The sequence below is a fragment of the Clupea harengus genome, chromosome 7 (assembly GCF_900700415.2).
Source record: "Clupea harengus chromosome 7, Ch_v2.0.2, whole genome shotgun sequence".
NCBI classification, from domain to species: Eukaryota; Metazoa; Chordata; class Actinopteri; order Clupeiformes; family Clupeidae; genus Clupea; species Clupea harengus.
The window spans coordinates 21,725,641-21,747,192 of NC_045158.1; the positions used below are offsets into that span (position 1 = coordinate 21,725,641).

General features: G+C 43.0%; 3 protein-coding genes across 5 annotated transcripts; 1 reads left to right on the top strand and 2 right to left on the bottom strand.

The window, feature by feature from the left end:
• The first annotated feature begins 1,532 nt into the window (after positions 1 to 1,532).
• On the top strand, positions 1,533 to 9,919 carry gle1 (GLE1 RNA export mediator). 2 transcript variants are annotated; one of them, XM_012817781.3, is made up of 16 exons: positions 1,533 to 1,739; positions 2,266 to 2,538; positions 2,742 to 2,891; positions 3,248 to 3,396; positions 3,937 to 3,997; positions 4,287 to 4,523; positions 5,055 to 5,280; positions 5,820 to 5,932; positions 6,038 to 6,107; positions 6,394 to 6,536; positions 6,853 to 7,043; positions 7,771 to 7,900; positions 8,314 to 8,418; positions 8,560 to 8,642; positions 9,020 to 9,083; positions 9,461 to 9,919. In XM_012817781.3, exons 1-16 carry the CDS (start codon positions 1,641 to 1,643, stop codon positions 9,527 to 9,529), a joined length of 2,163 nt encoding a protein of 720 aa, XP_012673235.2. In that variant the 5' UTR covers positions 1,533 to 1,640; the 3' UTR covers positions 9,530 to 9,919. The 2 variants fall into 2 exon arrangements, with proteins under 2 accessions (XP_012673235.2, XP_031426710.1); XM_031570850.2 differs by lacking the exon at positions 1,533 to 1,739 and adding an exon at positions 1,798 to 1,901.
• Positions 9,920 to 12,183: 2,264 nt separating this feature from the next.
• seta (SET nuclear proto-oncogene a) lies at positions 12,184 to 16,710 on the bottom strand. The gene is made up of 8 exons (XM_012817787.3): positions 16,487 to 16,710; positions 15,282 to 15,339; positions 15,041 to 15,183; positions 14,766 to 14,869; positions 14,540 to 14,653; positions 13,714 to 13,884; positions 13,157 to 13,288; positions 12,184 to 13,055 (listed from the first exon to the last, which is right to left on the bottom strand). The coding sequence occupies exons 1-8, from the start codon at positions 16,557 to 16,559 to the stop codon at positions 13,032 to 13,034; spliced, it is 819 nt and encodes a 272-aa protein (XP_012673241.1). The 5' UTR covers positions 16,560 to 16,710; the 3' UTR covers positions 12,184 to 13,031.
• zdhhc12a (zinc finger DHHC-type palmitoyltransferase 12a) lies at positions 16,487 to 20,300 on the bottom strand. Of its 2 annotated transcripts, none has more exons than XM_012817788.3 (6): positions 20,227 to 20,300; positions 19,801 to 19,923; positions 19,571 to 19,701; positions 19,369 to 19,449; positions 19,023 to 19,189; positions 16,487 to 18,430 (listed from the first exon to the last, which is right to left on the bottom strand). In XM_012817788.3, the coding sequence occupies exons 2-6, from the start codon at positions 19,895 to 19,897 to the stop codon at positions 18,115 to 18,117; spliced, it is 792 nt and encodes a 263-aa protein (XP_012673242.1). In that variant the 5' UTR covers positions 19,898 to 19,923; positions 20,227 to 20,300; the 3' UTR covers positions 16,487 to 18,114. The 2 variants fall into 2 exon arrangements, with proteins under 2 accessions (XP_012673242.1, XP_012673243.1); XM_012817789.3 differs by having other exon boundaries at positions 20,173 to 20,290.
• Positions 20,301 to 21,552: the final 1,252 nt, after the last annotated feature.

A 21,552-nucleotide genomic window follows, 5' to 3' on the forward strand; every position in this document is an offset into this window, starting at 1 on the left:
CCAAGGAAGAGTTTATGAAGTGTATACATGAAATCATATTGGTTCTGACATGATCAACAACTTTTTTTAATGTAGCTTTTTCCAGATTGATTGTGTTGTGCTGAGGCGTTTCTGGCACACACTGAGATTACCGATGGCTGAGTTAACATTCAAGCCTGGCTCTGCTAACCCATTGGTCCTCTTCACTGTGCTTATACATACAAGCATTGCAAAGTTTCAAAACAGCTCACTTCGTGAAACACATGTATGTATGTATTTATTTATACAATGTAATTACAATGCATCAAATTCATTAAAAAGGTAACGAACACAAGCTCTCAGGGGTCAGAATTGTTGTGCTGGGACTGGAATCTGCAGGAAAATGTTCAACAGGAGAAAACATTCTGGGCAGCTGGGAGTCTGAAAATCATTTTAAGACTACCCTTGTGTCTACAAGTAGAAAAACAACTGTCAGAAGGTGGCTGGTCGCTGTTGTTGACATTCATCTAAGTCAGATGATTAAAAAACAGGAGATCCGTGTCCTCCTGGACCCCATGCTTTCCTGCTGGCCATACCTGCAGACACAGAGTTCACAGAGGCTAATGGCAGAATCATCAGTGAGCTTATGGAGCTTCTTGGAGAGAAGGTGTGGAGTTACACTATAGGGCTGCTCACGCATGCAGACTGGATGGGTGGCTCACATTAAACTGTATATAGAAAGTGATGGAAAGCCGCTGAAGAGGATTGTTGAGGGATGTGGAGGATTGTCAAGAGATGTGGCAACAGGCACCACGCTCTGAACAACATGAGCCCAAATGGTCAGGGGTCCCAAGTGTGGTCAAAGTCAAGTTATAATGCTTCTGGAGGAGATAGAGGAGATGGTGGCTGGAAATAGTGACAGTCTTTATTAGCAGGACCACAAGGGTCTAAAGGATATGGCAGATTAAGGTAGGATAGAAAGAGGAAGACGAAGGAAGAGGAAGAAAGTGCAAATAGATAAAGAGTGTAAGTCAAGCCCAGCATATTTGGACTATGTGTAAATTAAATACATATTTACTTACAGTATAGTTTGATTTAGTTTTCCCGAAGAATTCCGGTATGCCAGAGATATATAGTAAATTAAACTGTATCTGTTTTGCAGGCACCACTTGTGACGCCCTGTGATGACCCATGGAAGGAAGTTCTAAATATGGAATTGCGACTTCATCTGAGTGTTGCTTCACAGACAACGCAGAGCATAAACAACCAGATATGTAGGACCCTATGCTTTCGGTATTTTTTTTTAAAACTATTAAGCAATCTTGATTTCTCATGTTTCACCTCTCTAATCTGCCCTGGAATTTGATTCAGTGTAATACACGCTGTTTGAAAATGTCGTTTTTGTATTATAAATATACATATTGTGCATGTTGTGCAACCTTTTGTTTATTTTTACACAAAGAATCATGAACATGAAACGCTTATCTGAAACTGATATGAGCTGAAGTCCCTGAACTAGAAAGGCACTGAGGTGCGGCTCCAAGAAGCAGTCAATCTGAACCGGAAGTGCGTATAATCGTAGTTTTCGAAACCGTTCAGTGCATGCGCTTCCACGGTAATTAGTCAGCTCGTAGTTGGCATGATCAGTGGGCAATTTCTCTGTTCTGTTTTATGTGTATGAAATGCCTGCGGAGAGTTTACGATGGGATACTCTAGAAGCCTTGAAAAATTCTCCAAAAGGAAGAATAAAATACAACCCGGATTGGCTTGAGAGGGGAGAGGTAGGACCCCGAACGTTTGTGTCTCAGCTAGGGAGCTAGCTAGCTTGCTAACTAAGAGAGGGTGAATGGCACCCCTTACCACCAAACATCTTTGCTAATATTAGCTAAATGACACTAGCCTATCACATGTCATTGAACGGGATTGTATACGGTCAGTTAGAGGTATTCTTTCGATGTTTTCTGTACAGAACCATATTTTACAGATAATATGCGTTTGACCCCCATGTTTGGCCAGAGATGGCTGTCGTTAGCAAGTTTAGAGGTGAGGGGTTGACGTTAGGTTATATCCGTTGAACATCTGCTTAGGTCGTCATTTGCCAGTATGGTTTGACTGTGACTTCTTTTACACAACATGGCCGTGTAAATATGAGTGCTACTTTGGAATGTATGGGTATTAAACGTCATCTAACCTCAATGATCGTAGGCAATGCCGTCTCACGCTGCGCGTTGTGGGCAAGCTCATTTAAATGTATGGTACCCTAATTCATCTGCACCTTGCTGGTGTTAACGGTTTGCCTCTCTCTAGGACATCTTGGCCGGCTGCAATGAGTCGCCCAGTTTGTCCCCTTTATCGGGACTCATCTTGAAAAGACTCAGCACTCGGCCTCTGCAGAAGACTCGTTCCTTGTGCTCCCCATCGCGAGACACTAGCCCGGGTCTGTCCGAAGAGGGGGCGCTCTCCAGCTCTCTTCCGACCAGCCCCTACCAGACCCTTCTCAGTCCGGCCTCGCCACGCAGCGCCTCTCCTTTCCATCTCTCCTCTCCACCGACTTCCAGCTCAAAAGAAGATGATAAACCGGTTAGTATGGGAATTAAATTAACGGTCCCAACCTCTCATTTGTTTTCCCTGACTGTTGTTAATCAAGAGTCACTGTGCATTACTTGGCTACATGGAGTTGGCCATTATATATGATGATGTAGTAAAGTGATGAGCATTCAGTGTATGTTTATGACCATGTGGTTAAAATATCACATTCATTGGTAATGTTTCCTGTGTGACAGGAAGAGGAGGAGGAGGACGAGGACGAGGCAGACCTCAGTCCGGTGGCCAACCCGACCCCACCTCCCGCCATCTCGTTGATGTCTCCAAAGGCAACCCAGGTGGCCGGGTTCATCCGCATCTGTGAGGAGAAACACCGTGCTAAAGCCAAGGTTTGCTCTTTACGTCGGACCCCAGCGCAGCCTTCCTTTGTTTATGTGTGGGGGTTTGCCTAAGCAGGGCGGTGTCTGCATTACAGTGCAGTTAAGCAATACATGCACATACGTTACGAGGGTCAACTAATGCTGTGTTCATGATTTTTTACAATTATACAGCATACATATACAGTTCTCAGTCAGTGTATGATAAGCGCCATCTACCACCACCCTACACACACACACACACACACACACACACACACATACATACATATACGTATACGTATACGTATACATACACACTCTCTCACACGCACACACACACACCGAACGAGTGTCTTGTGGTAACCACTTTTATGCTCTGACAACAGGCAGAGCTTAACCGGCGTGTGGAACTTCAGGAGCGTCTGGTTGCCACAGTAGCGGGCCTGGAGTCGGAGCAGCTGAAGCGCTTTGAGGAGCTGATGGAGCTGAAGCAGCGGCAGGAGTTCCAGAGCATGAGGGACATGCTAGACAAAGAGTAGGTGATGGCGCACGAGCCAGGGGGGCCTTTCCCAAAAGCACTGTTCAGCTGCTACCATTGTCAAATGATGGAGAGACTATCATTTCCAACCCTCTCTCTACAGACATCATGGCGGTTGCTCAGTGCTTTTGGGAAATGCAGTTTAGGGCGTGAGGTGGACATGGAGAAGGCAGCAGCCAGTCACCTTTAAATGTGCTGTTCAGTGTGTGAGGCTTCAGTGTGACTGGGGGAGCAGAGGGCAACACAAACAGTTTGGGGATTCTGTGTTGCTTTAGTAACACGGCAGGCCTTGTGGTGTATGATATTTTTGGTTACGCTTATAGCTTAAAAGCTTATAGAATTATATAATGGTCACTTAAGTCTGATTCATATCCTTCCTAAGTGCAGTGACTTTCGAAGTTCTGTTGCATTGGACAGAAGCGCCTGCTAAATACTAAGTTCTGTTGCGTTGGACAAAAGGCGCCTGCTAAATACTAAGTTCTGTTGCGTTGGACAGAAGCGTCTGCTAAATACTTTCCCTTTTCCTGTTTTCTCTAGGGCACAGGAGAGCCTAGGGCGCCAGGAAAAAATGAAAGAAGAACATCAGAAAAGAATCAAGGTAGCTTCTGAACTGGGACACTTGTCTGACCTCTTGCGTTTCTCATCATCTCTTGAAAAAAGCCTCTCTGTAAGAGGGAGGAGAACCCGTTTCTGTTTCTATTTTAGTGTTTCAGTGTTTCAGTAAAGCTCCTGATAACCCTGAACCAAAGTCAGTCTTTCAGCAATATGGATTGACTTCAGATGCAATATATTAACCAGTAATCCATGAAACGACCTTTTAAGTTTTGTATTCTGTTGTTCTTTTCATGTCACTCTCACTTGACACCTGACCGTTTCCATGGTGACAGATCCTGAACCTGCGTCTGCGGGAGGCGGAGCAGCAGCGTGTGCGGGAGGCGGAGCTCGAGCGCCAGCGGCAGACGGATGGGCGGGAGCGTCTGCGGGCGCTCAACGCCGTGCAGGAGGAGGTGCTACAGCTGCACCAGCTCCTGGAGCCCGCCACCGCCCTCGACCACGCGTCCCTCATCACCCGCGGCAACCAGCTCTGCTCGCAGGTGTCTGAGGTGGTGCGCACCACAGCAGAGGTCAGTGGATTCTGTCTGTCTATCTATCTATATCTATCTATTAATCAATCAATTGGGAGTGGATACTCTCTGTCTGTATTTATTAATTTATTATCAGAGGTCTGTCTATCTATTAATTAATTAATTAATGAATCAATCAATCAATCAATCGTTAGTGGATACTCTGTGTGTAGTTACTTATCTGTTTATCTCTATCTCTTTCTTCTCTCTATCTATTAATTAATTAATCAATCAATCAATCGTCAGTGGATACTCTCTGTTTGTGTATTTATCTGTTTATCTATTTATCTCTTGCTTCACTGTTCATCTGTTAATCTCTCTCTCTCTTTCTTCTCTGTTCATCTGTTTATCTCTCTCTTTCTGCTCTGTGCCTTTCAATCTCTGACAAACAGTGTGTCATCCAGCATGACTAGATTGCCTCTCACCCCTTTCCCATACCCCATTCTTTTGGGAGGGAAAACTTGTGGTGTGTTTACTTGATGCTAATGAATGTGTGTGTGTGTGTGTGTGTGTGTGTGTGTGGGGGTGCAGGGTGAGTTCCCGAGTGTGGAGGACATGGCAGTGGTGGAGCGTGCGCTGCAGGACATGCGCTCGCTGGTGCGGGAGCTGCAGCAGCAGGTGTCCCAGGAAGTAGAGAGGAGGAGGAGGGAGCAGGAGGAGGAAGAGAATCGGCGCAAGCAGGCCGAACTACAGGCCCAGCAGGAGCAGGAGAAGAAGAACGCAGCGCTCTCCGCCAAAGAGAAGGCCAAAAAAAAGGGTACAGAGGCTGGGGAACTGTCTTCAACATCGTTTGGATATTTTGTGGATCATCACGTAGCATGTACATGACGGTTATATATAATATTTGATTAGGGCAGATGTCAGGGTGGTGCACAAGGTATTGTAGAGTAGACAGACACGCAGATCCTAAGGCTGGTTAGAGTGGAACACAACTTAAAAAAAACACACCAACATTTTTTAATTTTTGTGATCAATTTTTTATTTAGACCAATTATGCAGTTAAGACATTTATGCAGTTACGCCATTCAAGACAAAAGTATGTCAGAACATTACTGTTAGTTCATTTTGAGGTGCATCAACACCTGCATACATGCACGTCAGATGACGAATTGCTACCGCGTTACCCAAGACGCGTTGTGTTCTTTTCCCCTCCACAGTACATTTACATCAGTGCTTATGTGTGGTCCTGTAGTCTGGTCCAGCCAAAGGTATATCAGGGCGAGATGTTTGATGTTTGTGAAGGATGTTGGTAGAGGTGCCCCTGAGGATCATGACAAGTGGTGATGTGTCTTTCAGGCTTACAGACCAGTGCTGAGGAGAGCACCCTCAAGTGGTTTAAAGAACTACAGGAAGCAGCCTATCAGTGTGCGCAGTCTTTTGAAGACCTGAATAACACAAAAGACATGCAGGTTTGTTCCGCCTTTTGTTTAGCTTTTCTGCACCTGGTTACATTTGAAGACTAACTTTGGTATGTCCCATTTGTGCAGTTGTTGATAAATATGTGTGTTTTACAGACCAAGAAAATGCGAATGGAGCTTCAGAAGGCTGCTAGCATCCCTGTCAGCCAAATATCCAGTGTATCCGGTAAGTAAGAATGGACCTGTAAAAGGGTTTTTTATTTTTTTAAGATCCTTTCATCCAAAGTACAACTCCTAGTACAGCAGGTTGTACATATTTTAATGCAAAACTGATTGGTGGTGTCTTTCTTAAGCACCAGTTTTAGCACCATGTTCTGATGGAACACTTACAACATCAGCCACTCTCGTACATCCTGAAGGCTGCAGTTTGGACAAGTTAGCTTATCCAGTCAATTTATCAGATCAGGGAAAACATGCTGACCAAATGTCCGTTTCCCATTCAAATTTCCCAGGGTCCAAGTTGAGGGAGGTATTTGACAAGATTGACAAGCTGTTGTCAGGGCGACCCGTGGTCTCTGGAGGCAAGTCTGTGTCCACTTCCCTCCATCCTCACGGACTTGAGTTTGTGAGCTACAAACTGGCTGAGAAATTTGTGGTGAGTTTCGGTTAATGTAGAGATGGCAAAAACTTTTTTCGGGGGTGTGAATTAGGTTGCCTCTTGCAGTGAAATATTTTTTGTATGCATAGTGGTACTGTGTATTGTATTGCTTGGTGCAACTATTTGGAATGCTATTATCCATATTTAGAGAAAAAAAAATGTCTTGCAAAGAGGGGCTGCTCAGGAAGTTCTCCGACCTTTAACACAGTGCTGTGTTCACGTGTTTTCGTTTAACCATTAATTAGTGTAATACTACAAACCCTTAGTAAGCCCCCCGCCTCGATCAGACGTGCACATGTGACTGTCCCCATAGAAACAAGGCGAGGAGGAGGTGGCGTCTCACCACGAGGCTGCCTTCCCTATCGCAGTGGTGGCCTCCGGCGTGTGGGAACTCCACCCCAGAGTGGGCGACCTCATCCTGGCGCACCTGCACAAGAAGTGCCCCTACTCCGTACCCTACTACCCCCCCATGAAGGAGGGCACCTCCGTGGAGGACTACCAGAGGTAAGCGCCATGGCCATGAAAGGACAGATGCTGCCACCACAGGGCTCAGAAACCATTAGAGATGCTCCGGCAAATCATTGCGTACAGAAAGTCTCGCAAAGCTGTTGTAGTGAAATTAATCGGGACCGTCTAGGAAATGGGGTTAAATGGCAAACCCTCTGAACCCTGAAGTTGAAAGGTCAGTGAAACATAGCATAGCTCTGCTGTAGATCAGAAGAGATGGAACAGGCTTTGGGTTGACTTTTCTAAATTCAGCCTATGCAGCAACATGGCCTGTTTCTCCTTTGTGAAGATGTAGCGTGTAACTCATCAAAACAGAGTGGTCCCAAATGATTCAAAGAACGTGTGTAAAGTTGTGTTTTTTTTACAGCAGATCTTTTAAGCCTTTTGATTCAGTCTTCTAACAGTTTGTTCATGTCATTATATGAGAGACAGCGTGATGTGGCGTGAGAAAGAGAGCGCGTGATGAGAGAGAGAGAGAGAGAGAGAGAGAGAGAGAGAGAGAGAGAGAGAGAGAGAGAGAGAGAGAGAGAGAGAGAGAGAGAGAGAGAGAGAGAGAGAGAGAGAGAGAGAGAGAGAGAGAGAGAGAGAGAGAGAGAGAGAGAGAGAGAGAGAGAGAGAGAGAGAATGTGGTGAGGGAGAGCATGATGGGATGGGGTGAGGTGAGGGAGAGCGTGATGTAGTGAGATTGAGTGATGCCTCCACTGACATGTTTCCTCACCCACAGGATCCTGGGATACCGTGTGGAGGACTCAGGAGTGGAGGCGCAGGACAGCTTCCTGAAGAGGATGTCTGGGATGATCCGCCTCTACGCCGCCATCATTCAGCTCCGATGGCCTTACACCAACAAACAAACGGTACAGTCACGGCTCTATAAAACACACACACACACACACACACACACACCCTCACCATTACTCAGCTCATATGGCCTAACTCCAACTAATAAGGGGTGCAGTCACAACTTTTAAACACACACACACACACACACACACCATTACTCAGCTCAGATGGCCTCACATCAACAAACAAACAATACAGTCACTGCTTTTAAACACACACACACACACACAACCATCCATCCTTCATCAGATAAGGTGTGCAGTCCACGGCACTAAGTACTGGTTAGTAATTGCTTAATGGAACATTAGAGTCTTTCTTTAAGATCGGTTAGATGATTTTCGATTATAGCTATATTATGTTAAATTATTTATTTGTTGAGCAGCATAGCTAACTTTCTTCATGTTGTTCTGTTGTCCCTCACACACAGCCTGACCCCCACGGGCTGAACCACGGCTGGCGCTGGCTGGCCCAGATGCTGAACATGGAGCCTCTGGCTGACGTCACGGCTACCCTCCTCTTTGACTTCCTGGAGGTAAACAGCAGCCCCTGGGGAAGGTTCTGGGGCGAATCAGGCTTCACTCCATCACTTCTTGCTACATCAGTCTTGGTCTTACATTGTTGTCTACATTAGCGTTGATATTAACAATGTGATTTAATCTGTTTGTTCATTCAGGTGTGTGGTCATGCACTTATGAAACAGTACCAGGGCCAGTTCTGGAAAGTCATCTTCCTCATCAAGGACGACTACTTTCCCAGGTACCACCCACTCAATGTGTGTTCTTAGTCTGTGGGTTTGCTTTTATGCACAGTTACTGTGTATGTAAGTATATAAGTATTTAGTTAAGTGTGGAAGTATTTAAGTATGTATGTAATCATTTCCTAGATTCATGACTTGGAAGAGACTGATATGTTCAATGACCATTATTGTTCAATGTACAAAATTAACACTGAAAATAGAATAATTATCAGCGGCTGTTCTGTACGGTGTATACTATTGTCACGTACAGAAAGCTCTCTCGCTGCGGCGCGCAACCCAGTTCTTCCAGTCATACAAGGCTCACAGACACACGCCTGCGCTCTATCTTTCTAACCTGCTCCAATGCTTTACTGACTGCAGTGTTTCTCTCGTGCAGGATCGAGGCGGTGACCAGCACCGGTCAGATGGGTTCCGTCATGCGGCTGAAGCAGTTCCTGGAGGTGAGCAAACCGATCCACTGTCTGTGCTGAGAACCAGAGCCGTGTCTGCTCAGCTCAGTCACATGGGTTCACTGTGGCCACTGTGGTCTGAACACTTCCTTTGGGCGCTAGAAGAGCACTGTTTGTGAGTGGGGATTAAAATTAGCATGAATGCAGATGGATCAGCTTATAGCTATTTTAATCAAAATTGAGCCCCATAGATTTCAGCTTGATGCAAATGTAACGACTGAGGTGTGGTGTCAGTCGAGTGCGAACTACATGTGAAATATTGTTTGGAAACCTGTTGGCTTTAATCTGTTGTAATATTAAAAAAAGTAGGTTCTGTCTCTAACCACCGGCTGTAGGTTACTCATCATAAGTGTGGTTTTCCTTCCCAGAATGCTTTGAGAACCAAACAGATCCCACCACCCAAGGGGCAGCTGTTCCCTGGCTTCTGGAGGACCTGATAGGTGGCTCTCGCCGGAGCTCTTTCCTGGGAAGGACTTGACTGGTGATTTGGCGTCTTCCTCTAAATGCATGGATCCACCGGCCAGCCGTCAAGTGTCCTGACTACCCTGAATAGCTGCTGCAGTCTTAAGAAACCTCACTCATTCGCGCTACGTTTGCATGCTACGCAGCCTCACAGCGGTTCCGTCCAACAGTCGGTACCATATGTCATTAACAACGCACTGTCTGTGTTCATATTGCCCTTCGTGGTATTAAGCCTTAAGCCAGTTTAGGGTGTTTTGCTGCCTTATACAGTAAGAGTATAGTGTCCAAACCATGCATGGATCTTTTGTTTTTGGGCATTTTTTTCACATTACACAGTATGTGAAATCTGATGTGATGGGGGGGGGGGGGGGGGGAGAGAAAAGTCAGCTAAGTGGGTTTTAGCTAACTGGCTCAGCGGAGACTTGAGCTTTTAATGTTCTCGGCTATCTCAGATGTAAAGTCTCCAGTGTTCTCATTTTAGGGGGACACTGACACTACTTTTTGTCTTATTTATTTGCATTAATAGATTGATCGTTAATCATGACAATTCTGCTTAAGCCATTCAAGTGCATTTTAATGTCATGGTGTATTCTACCTGTGCATAAATGAAATGAAGGGTGCTGTATTCATGCTTTTATAAAGCATGCTTTACCTGTAATAAAATGTGCACATCTTAACCTCAAAGTTGTTTGTGTAATGTTATTCACTCAGAGGTCCCAACGGTCATTTCACAAGGAGTAATTGTTTTTATTTTTCTTTGTGCTCATCGAATGACAAAATAGGTTTCATTCATATTTCTTCATTTTGGTTTTGGTCTTACCTTTTTGAAGGCTTTTGGTTGTTTAGTTCAGTGTATCTTTGGAACATCCTCTATGCTTCAGACTCATCTCTTTAGTCTCTTGTTCTCTGGCACCTCAGGGGTGAGAAGTTAGTGTGAATTTTCTGAAAGGGACTGTCCATCTCACAGATCGCATGGTTAGACAGTGCGTTATAGATACCTATTCAATTAGGCATTGTACAACATCTGAAGTCTTGTTTTGCCATAAAACCTCCATTGTTGGTAGACCTTGGAGTCTGCAAACGGGCTTGATAACCTCTTTTATTATTCATACATTTACATTTAATTCAAGCTGGTTAATAAGCTGCCATATGTTTTGACGTCTGTATGGATGGATTTACAAGGTTAGATTTGTAATATTGTTCTTGGGTCTTCCAGGTTTATCACACTGATTTAAAATGGTCAGACTCAAATAAACAGGCACTAAAATAGTCAGTACTGAGTACCAAAGTAATCTGCTCACAGAGCACAGACAAACATGATGTTTTCTGAAATGTTGGGAATCAACACCACACATTGGTTAGTTTTGTAGTGGTTTTCACCTTTTGTATTGCTACTAATTCAATGCAACAAACCCTTCCTGATAAACTTCCGGTAATCTTGAATGTTTAAAACGCCTTGGTTGATTTTTCTTATCTAGACAAACGAATGCAGTTTCAAGCATTTGTGTGTAGTCCTCCTATGTAGGGGGCGCTGTAGATTTTAGGAAGGAATCTTTTCATTTCAACGCATCACATTGACGGTTAGAATCCACGGTGCATAGAGCACACATAAATACGAGATGGCAAGATGTCTACCATTTCTTTGAAACGTTAAAATATTGAACTGTTTTGAGTGATTCATTGAAATTGGCAACGTGTAACAAAACCTACTTTTGTGTTAACTGAAGTGTAACGTACTTACGTATGCAAAACAATAGTGCGGAACTAGATTGCCTGCCTATTGGACAACATATGGGACTTTAGACTGAACGGGTCGCACTACCAGCATGATGGAGCAACGAAGTTGCAGCTCAGAGAAGATAGGCGTATTCAAGCGTCTACAGCGCACGTTTTTCCTTCAGTGTTTGGTTGTATCGCTTTGCCTTGAATACAGCCGTGCGTGTAGTACATCCGCTAGTGGTGATCTGCTATTGTGCAGATCGTGTGGACATGAAATTGCACTCGAGTCAGACGCCAGCTTTGTGCATAGCCGCCTTGCACTTTCATACCGAAACGACACAGTCGTCGGAGAGAAAAGGGTCCCTGTTCAGTTGTTTGAAAACCCTCAGGGTTATCAGTTCGAAGTCATAACTTTCAAGAGAGCAGACGTGCGGAAGCACTGGCCAGCAGAGAAGCACTTCACCTGGTTTCCCGGCTTCTCCTGGACAGTGGCGACATGCCCGCGGTGCAGAGTCCACTTGGGTCAGTCATACTTCTGATCACATCTCTATGCTTAAATGTATTTGTTGAGTTGAAAATGTCACTTCTGGAAATGTTATTTATATCACTTGTGCATTCCAGGTTGGGCGCTTCAACCCAGTGACTGGCCCTTAACAATCGCCACGGAGCAGTTCGAAGACTCCCAGCAGACTTTTGTGGCATTGATCATCCAGAGGCTGCTTCGGGAACATTTTGCTTCTTCACTCCTCGTTACCCCAAAGTCCTTCAGAAGCTGACGTCGCAGACCATCAAGGACAAGTTTCTTTACCAAATTTCAAAGAATATTTTTTCAAATAAAAAACTTGTGGCTCTTCTGTAGTAGTATTTGTTACTCCCAAATTGACCAGTGTCGGGAATAATCTGAAACATCTGTGTCCACATTTAATTTTATTTTACCAAAGTAACTTCAAACATTTTGGAGGTTAAACCCCTGTGTAAATATCAAGTAGGTTAGTTGTAGATTCCAATTAATTTTGCTGAGGCAGTGGGGCCAAAAGGCATTTTTTTTTCCTGTTTTAGTTTTATTTTCTTTATCAAAAAGTCATTTCAAATCTTGTGGATGTCTGTAAAACAATACAGTTAAAAATCAAAATAAAACTCAATAATGGTGTCAAACCCACCCTTCCCATACACAACCCTTCAAAGACCCCATCCCACCCTAAAAATGACCTTAAAACAACGTTACAAGAGGTGACAGGAATGAGCTGGTAATTACTATTGTTAAACCACGTGGCAGGAAAAACATCTGAAAGGGCCTTAATGCCATACTGAGAAAAAACAAAACAAACCTGTGGTAGAATGCTAAAACTAGCAGTTCACTGCACCATGGCTTTTGTTCAACGTTTTTTTTTTTTCTCTCTCCACACAACCTTTTACAGGAAGAAAATTATACATATTTGTACATATATATAAATTGCTATTTATGGTTGATCTACTCCAGATGGCGTGCTGACACTAAGTTTGTCGTTTACCTCAAATACATCTGGGGAACTGAGATGGTGAGTGCCATGGGTTTTGCAGTCAGTTTATTATGAGTCCGTCAAAGAGAGGAGGGGGGGGGGACCTTAGACATGGCACTGTCTGGGGAGGTGGTTCAACGGAGGAAAGGAGCACGAAATAAAGAGAAAGCATCCTGCTTTCGAGAAAAAAAAACAAAAAAAATGCTGGAGAATCAAGTGGGGGAAAAGAAGAGAAGAGGGCACATCCTGTTGATCGGCTTTAGTCGTCCTCCCCGTCGTCGTCCTGGAAGAGGTGGAACAGAGGTTGGTCAACTGCATCAGCTCATGCAATCTCAGCATTAATACTGCCATTACAGGATAATCACACAACGTGCAGACACGTACCTCTCCATCGTCCCCATCTTCCTCGTCCTCATCCTCTTCACCGTCATCTTCGCCCTCTTCGTCTATGTCTTCCAGACCCTCTTCGTCTTCTTCGTCATCTTCACCCTCGCCCTCATCGTCCATGTCGGGCACCTGTATGAAGACGACGTAGTTAGAACTAAACAAACAGAATCTGATAGCTGGGCAGACTACACACGAGGCTGACTAAACCCTTTAAGGATTATGTTTTTTTTGGTGTAAGTTCAGAATGACTTGCAGCACAATGCCAATTAAAAGAGTCTTGACTTTATTATTACACTGACAAATGCAACCTTGTGCTAGGAACATTCTAATCACACATTTGTCACTGGTCTCTACAAACCCCCGTGCAGACAGTGCCCTTAAACTTTAACATTGTATTCCGTCGGTGGCAGTAAATATTTCTGTGTCCTCAGTGAAACTGATAAGGTTATGAGTTGATGTACTGATCTGTAAGGGCATTCAATCCTGACCAGACCAGAAAGAGCCAGTATGTGGGAGTATGTCTGTATACATATGTGAATGTGTGTGTCACTTACAAGGTAGTACTGCAGGGGGTTGGGCCAGATATCATCCTTGATGACCTCTCCCAGCTCGTCGGCCCCTGAGTCGGAATGGTCAGTGAACCAGGTGAAGAAGCTCTCAGGCTCCTCGTGTTGCCTCTTCCTGCCTGCCTTATTCTGTGTCTGCCCAGACCGACTGGTGAGATCCTGTGAAGATACAGGGGAAAGAAGGAAGAAGAAGAAAAAAAAAAATAGTTAAGCTACGAATCAATTTTGCTGCTAGGCTACAATAGTTTTCTAGTTGCATAAACTCTTGGTTCTAAAACATAGAGCATTCGCTGTAACCATTTCATTTCCATCAGTTTTTGTTATATTATGCTCCCAGGCCTCTTCTACCGAACCATGAACACAAATTGAGTTTGTTTGTTGTGGGAGTGAACCACATAATTAACCTTGGTGTCTTAAGTCAAATTCTGCAGCACAAAGAGAAGAGTACTTTTCATGAGCAGTGATTTGTGTTTTCAGTGACTGTCATAGCAAAGAACATCTTGACTTGGCTGTTGGATGGCAAATAATCTGAGTACTGATAACTCTGTTCCTTTCCCCGAGCAGATATGTTTACCCAGGCAAACACTACAGACTTCAACATCCATCACTACTGGGTTGGTCTAAAACTTGGCAATGATCAGCACTGACTAAACATGACACTTTCAACAGTGAGTGTGAGATCGATGTAGTCCTAAAAAGTGCACTATTGAAGACAATCTCAAAGCCATAACTGTCCAACAAAATATGAATGACTAGTGAATGTTACACAAAGCAGTGTGTCTCATAACATGAAGTAAAAGACTAGGTAACTCACCTTTCCTGATTTCCATTTGATTTCTGTTGACTTTGAAGTCGGGTCCCCACTTTCGTTCAGGTGGAATTCTTTGGAAAGAACTTTGTTTTCAAAGTACTGATTCTCATCAAAGTACTAGAATTAGAGAAGACAGAAGAAGGGCAAACTATAAACTTCAGTTATTGCCACAAGAATATGATGTTGATTATCCCCATAGCATCAAAACATACACAGAAACATTACTTACAAAATCTATTCTGTATCCTGACTTGATATCTTCAAACTCAGTCACTTCCACCCTGGTCAGATAATGAAGGGCTTCCTCGTCCTCCTCACCAAGAAGAGCAGACACTGAAGAGAGAAGATGAGAAATTAAGACCCAATGACCATCATTTCATCTGAGGGGGCACGGTCACCCGTGACCCTGGACTTTTTTTTTAAAAACATGTATTTTATCTTTAACTTTTTTGTTCTGTGAGAGCGCACAATGAGCGTTCAGACTCAATCCTGAGGCAAACTCACCTTGAGGGTGGTTGACGAAAGTTGTGACCCAGAAGTTAGGGATTTTGGCGATCAGTTCTGACCTCTTCTGAAAGAAGGGCTGACGGAGTTTGTTGTATTTCTGTTCAACTTTCAATATTTCCTCGCTTGCTTGCTCATTAAGTCTGCGAACAAACACACACACCAGGATATTATAAATGTTAAACTTCAAATGAATCATGCACATTTCAAGTTTATTTTGCAAGATAAAGCAACTTATTACCTGTCAATTTCATTCTGTACTTCGTCGATGTGTTCGATGGCTTCCTGTTGCTCTTTTTCTGCAAAATTATATGAAACGAGCATGTTAACTTTAACAAATAGAATTTAAAAACAGATTATCCATCAAACTTATAAATGCAGTTCCCTTATCAGTCAAGTTATTTCAATTAGGTACATCCTGTATAACATAGTTCACCATTCTACAATTAAATTCCGTGTGCGGAAAGCCTAAGGTTGGCCAACTTGGGCTTTATATGGCCTTCCTGATATTAGCGAAAGAAAAACAAACATTCTTAAAACACAACAATCGACGGACATTTTTAAGGAATGTTGCTCGAATTAACGTTACTTGTAAAACAGCTCAACAAAATTAACACTAACGTTAACTACAGAGCGCTCGAACGACATTTCCTGCACCTGGAGACTGCCGCCCGCGTGGTTTAAATGTGCGGCAGCTTGCAGGGCGTCTGTTCCTGCCTCAGTAATGAAAGTGTTTCTGGCTGCGTGCAAAAGTTAGCCAAGCAGCTAACGGTCAAATACAAACCACAAAACCAAAGCGAGTGCTACGGCCAAAAGTTGATTTTCAATGTCGCCCCGTTTCAAATTTTGTTATGAAATGTCCACATACGCTGCTGCTATAGTCAATGGTTCAAAACAACTCGAAGCAACGTTGGACAACATTAGCTTGTATGCTAATGTTAGCTAGCTGGCGACATCATGGCGGCGGGGCAAAACAACAATAGTGGCTGGCTAGTTGGCTAGCGCAGATCTAGTGATTCATTCAATGCATTAAGTTAGTGTTTCGGGCGTACTTAGAACACTTCTTACAAATACTACCCTTGCAGATGAAATGGCGATAAAATGCAAAAATACATTCAGACGGTCCTCTTGTGCTCAATATGTAGCTAAATAAAATAAAACATGCATAGCTTTGCATTGTGACATAATTCAGCATTGTGAGGCTAGCTAGTTAGCTAACTAGCATAACGATATCAATATGGCCTCCACCACCGGTGTGCCTTCCAGCACTCAAAGGGGCTCGAGAGCTAACCAAGACCCAGCCACGGCGAACAGAAAACATATGCAACATACAAGACTGTTGTTAAATTACATACAGCTTCATTTTCTTAAGACATATACATGACTCCCTAATGAGGAACAAGAGAAAGTGAAAATGGCGATGCTCACAAGGCCGCCATTCCTTACCAGAGGTCTCCTCCGCTCCGTCATGGTTAGAGTTCAGCTCCTTTTTACTCACTTTAGCCGCTGAGGCTGACATGATTTTCGCTGGTAGAGTAACAAATCGCTTGAAAATACGCTACAGATTGGAATTTATACTCTGCCTACAATTTAGGACCAGAATATAAGAAAATAAGTGTGCTGCGCTCGCGAGGGAATGCAAACACACACACGCGTACAATCACACAACCTATTCTCTCACGCGCTCCCCCGGTAAGAACGCGCCTCGCGCAAGAAGCGCAAACTGAACACGTGCTCCGCCTCCTCGCGGGCAGCCTACGGAGCTCTGCGTTCGAAAATGAATCTGCGACCTGATAGGCGGAACCTTGAGATAGGGAGTGGTGTGGAAAAACTACAAAACGGGCGGGATTTTGTTCCCGCAAAACATCCGAGCAGGGACAACAAAACATTCTACATATTTTAAAATCAAAATAATGCACCTGACTGAGGCCTATCAACATCAAATGTACGTGCATGCTAAAACAACGTATCGCCCTGTGGTGGTTGGTATAATGGTGGTTTGTATAATTTTTCTGTTGTCCATGAAGGATTTTTCTGTTGTCCAGCATGATGCCCAAAAGTACTGTGAGAGAAATTACAGTAATATTTTTTTATTCTACATGAATAAATAAGGTGCAAGAATGCAGTAAAAAAAATGAAAGAATCCACAATGATGATGGAAGTGGTGGGGTCAGGAATAAAAAACTAAGGTTACTATAACATCACCCTGTACAAGACTATTTGTGAGATTCAGTGGAAAGGTGTGGTTGTCTACATTATAATATTTTGGAAAATAAGCGACTGTCTTGAGATCAATTTCTTCCCAGCAAACAACTATGCTGGCATCCCAATAAATATACATTTTGTTAAAATATTAAATTTTATTATATTAATATCAATTGTCTCTACACACTATCCAACTGAAACATTTGTGTTATACAGTTGAGAGCCTTTTTGGATAAAGTTCTTGCCAACTCTATGAATGAGCGGTGTTATATATTTTTCACGATACAATAAAATGTTAATAAAATTATTTATTCATAGTTAATTACATATTTGCATTAAATTACAGTAAAACAAGATACATCGTCATGAAACAAACCTATCCTTTCATACAAATTCAGTAAAATTTCCCACAAAAAATCAGCAAAATTAGTCTATTTTGATTATTCTGAATCATGTGTTCAGAAAATGATTACACTTAACCAAACAGATTTGAGCAGGGCTTATAAAAACCAAGACTTACACAAGACTAAGGGGAAATGCCCCATCTGCAAAAGATTAGAAAGCTTTTCCATTTCATATGTAATTTGCCACTTATGGTCAAAAAGAGTGGTCTTGAGGATTCTTTGGGAATGTATTACATACAAATCATGTTAATTGTAATCTCGATGAAAAAACAATTGGGTGGCAAATGCTCGGCAACAGCCCATGTCCACGAGCTGTATCTGGCGCATCTAGCACCACAATGGCAGACTCCTTCCGCAATGATTGATGAGGCACCAATCATAAGAGTCGGGACATTTCTTAAAAATAAAACAATGGAGTAGCCACTGTGAAGAGATGCACCCCAGTGATGTCGTCATAGCCAGTAGTCACACTGCGCTCGCTCTGACCTTGGCGTACACTTTCTCCCAAGCCACGGTCCGACACACACAGAAGAAGTCCCACAGGTTGCAGAGCAGCCCTCTGTCGAAGGGGTTCTCCTCGGTGTCGCAGTGCTTGAGGTAGGAGATCCGATGGCGGGACATGAACTCCCACGTGGTGGTGCTGCTGGAGGCCAGGTACAGATGGCAGCCCAACAGGAGGACGACCACGCCCGAGAACACACCGGTCACCCCCAGGGCTGCCAGCAGGAAGCCGTTCTGCACCAACCACAGTTTCCAAGTGGGAGTGGAAACAATGCCTGACCTGTCCCACACAGACACACAGCTCTGTCATTTGGGTTTATTCGCATGTTCAACACCGTTCTGGAATGGAAGGGTCAGTCCAGCAAAGCCAGTTTGATCACACACATCACAAGCATGCATCATATGGAAACACGACAGTGGTGTAAAAAGGATGCAAGACAGATATGTGTAACACATCAAGGAGATGCAATGGGCTAACGATACACACAACAGATAAAGCAGTTTCTATTTCTATAAAATTGTATAACATATACAGTGTGGTGTTACTCATGGTAAAAGACATACTTCAATATCTTTGTCTGCTTGGCCAACAGTTTGGGCTGGCAGGCTGTTTGCACATTAATTAGATCCTACTAAGCTGGATAGAGGCAATTGAGGGGTCTCATTTCAACACCATTAAGGATGTAAACATAAATGAAAGCTGAAAACCCCCTAGAGGATTAAGTCTGGCCACAGGCCGCAAAGGTTTAACTCTGTGGGGTGCAGACTTTCCCCAATGCTCAGCTTGGGCTCACCTAAAAAATGCAGACACCGTAGTATTATTACCCATAATCAACTTGAGTATGGATGGATCTTCATGAGGCACCACTCACCAGGCAGTCTGCAGGCCCCACAGAAGAACCAGTAGCTGGACTCCCAGATAGAGCAGGAACCAGCGGTGGTTCCTCTCCCCCACGCAGTTCTCTATCCAGGGACAGTGGTGGTCAAACCGTCTCACACATCTGTTGCACACCTTGCAGTGCTTGGCTCTCATTGGTTGCTGTTTGGGAGAAGAATAACTTTACAACCTGTCTGTTTCCAGAGGTAAATGTGATTGGTAAAGCAAACTAAACTATGGCTAACCAAAATCAACATGCAGTGTGTTTTCAGGAACACTGATACACTGATCATCCTTTGTTCAGGTTGAGTATATGTTGTAATGCAAAGTAATAGTCATACCAGTAGTAAACAGTATCCACAGCGTCTCAGACGAGCTGTTTGTGGCATCATTTCTTCCAGTTCTTCATTTGTTGATGATGTCTGATATAGATAATAACTAGATCAAGTTAAACTGTATGACGTTACCCTGTAAACACCCATTTGTTATCCGTTTGAGTAGTATGTAGGGCTATGGGTCATCCGGATGGATTGAAAGCATCACCTCAACGTCGCTGAGAACAAACCCCGGGTCCATGAGAGAAACAGTGAAGTAGAGCATCACGGAAATGAGCACCAGGGATGCGAAAACCACCGGATGTGTCAGCTCACCTCTCTCTTCATACTTCCGCAAATCTGTGGAAGTCAGTTCATACACTTGGGTTAGAATGTGTGAAACTGATTAGACCCATGATTGGACCCCTAATCCTGAGTTTATACTGACAACCGCCTTACCTGTGTCGTGTAAAAATAACACCAGTGTTGTCGCCCAAGTAAGAATGACATGTCCAGTTCTTACGAGACACCCTTTCCTAAACACTTTCTTGAACATTTTACCATGTTGGAGCACAGCGATAACTTGAAAATAAATATTATATAAGGTTAGTTAAGGTTGAGCTGTAACGTTAGTACATGAAAAATTACATGACTGGCACTGGCAAAGTGTGTCACAGCACCAACAAAGCAGCTTATAAAGAAAGCTACTATCCTAGCTAGCTAACGTAAGCTAACTAATTACGCCCACGTTAATCGGGTTAAAAGTTGACATTTACGGATCCATCTTTGAGTTTTAACGCAAAGAAATTGAGAATTAAGCTATATATATACATTTCACGTTGTTATGGATTGTGGCATATGACGGAAATTGGCATTTAAACTGACAAAATGACTATCCCAGCCTTTTCTTCTTCCTCCTCGAGTTGTTTTGTTCTTCTGAAGCAGAGGTTTGCTTGCAGAGACCTGAGCGACCACAGGAGGTCAGTATGTACCAACAGATTGAGAGAGTAATATGGCGGGGCTGCTATATACCCATAAGGAATTGATACGAGGCTACTAGTTTGCACAAAAGTGCCCAGCTGGCCTTGTACAAAAAGCAACTATAGACCACGTCCCATCATAGATCATAGAGTTTATTTGAACATAACACAGAACAACTGTACGAATTTATATGTATATATATATATATATATTATTTTATGTTATATTATTTATGACTTCAATTTTATAGCCTACATAAAATGCCTTCTGCATTAAGACGAATGTCAGTGGCAGGTCCTGGAACATAGGACCTTGCTGTCGGTATCCTTGCTGAAAGCTTTTTAAAAGTGTTTGAGTGCAGGTAGAAACAATTTAAGACATTGCCTTAATAAAGACACACACAGACACACACAGACATTTATGGTCAGACACTTCATTTGGCTGTGCTGGTCATAGCCTAACATTGACCTTGTCAGTAAAGGTATCGGTCATGAATTACCAGTTCGGTATCACTGTGTTGCATCCCAAAAATTACAACTTTAAATCCCACAATTACTGTGTAAAACTGAGCTGGTCCAACGTCAAACAAGCTTGCTAGTGCTTCTGTTGCTTCTTGTTTACGACTACTTAAAACGGAACCTATCAAAACACTGAACAAAAGTCATGCATGATCAAATAATCACGTCTCCATTATAGGAAACAAAGACGTCTAGAGGTGTCTTGTACAAATATGTTTTTAATGGCCACGAATAAGAGAGTGCATTTTAAAATAGATTTTGATTTATTTGGAATATCAAAAAAAGTTGGAGCTGACCAAACATTATCAATGAGAAACATGCAGTGGTTTAGGGAAGTAATTTGAAACCATTTTGAAACCATTAATAAACCAATAAACCATTTGAACTTTTTGAATGTGACGACACACATTTGTTTGTTCAATTACATTAATATGAGGTAATATAAGGTAAAGGTATTTAGTAGACACTTTTATCCAAAGCGATGCACATAAACCCTAATGGCTGCTATGTATTTTGTAAAAGATTATTGAAAGATACAGGTTATGTGCAAACGATAATAAATCTTTAAAAACATTTACAGTTTACGCTGGAACATGGAACCCCATCCTTTGCTTTGAACTGAATTAATCAAACTCCATTTTATTTCAACTCATTGAAATAATGAATACAGTAAAACTTACTTCCACACAAACACATACATGCTGGAGTGTTG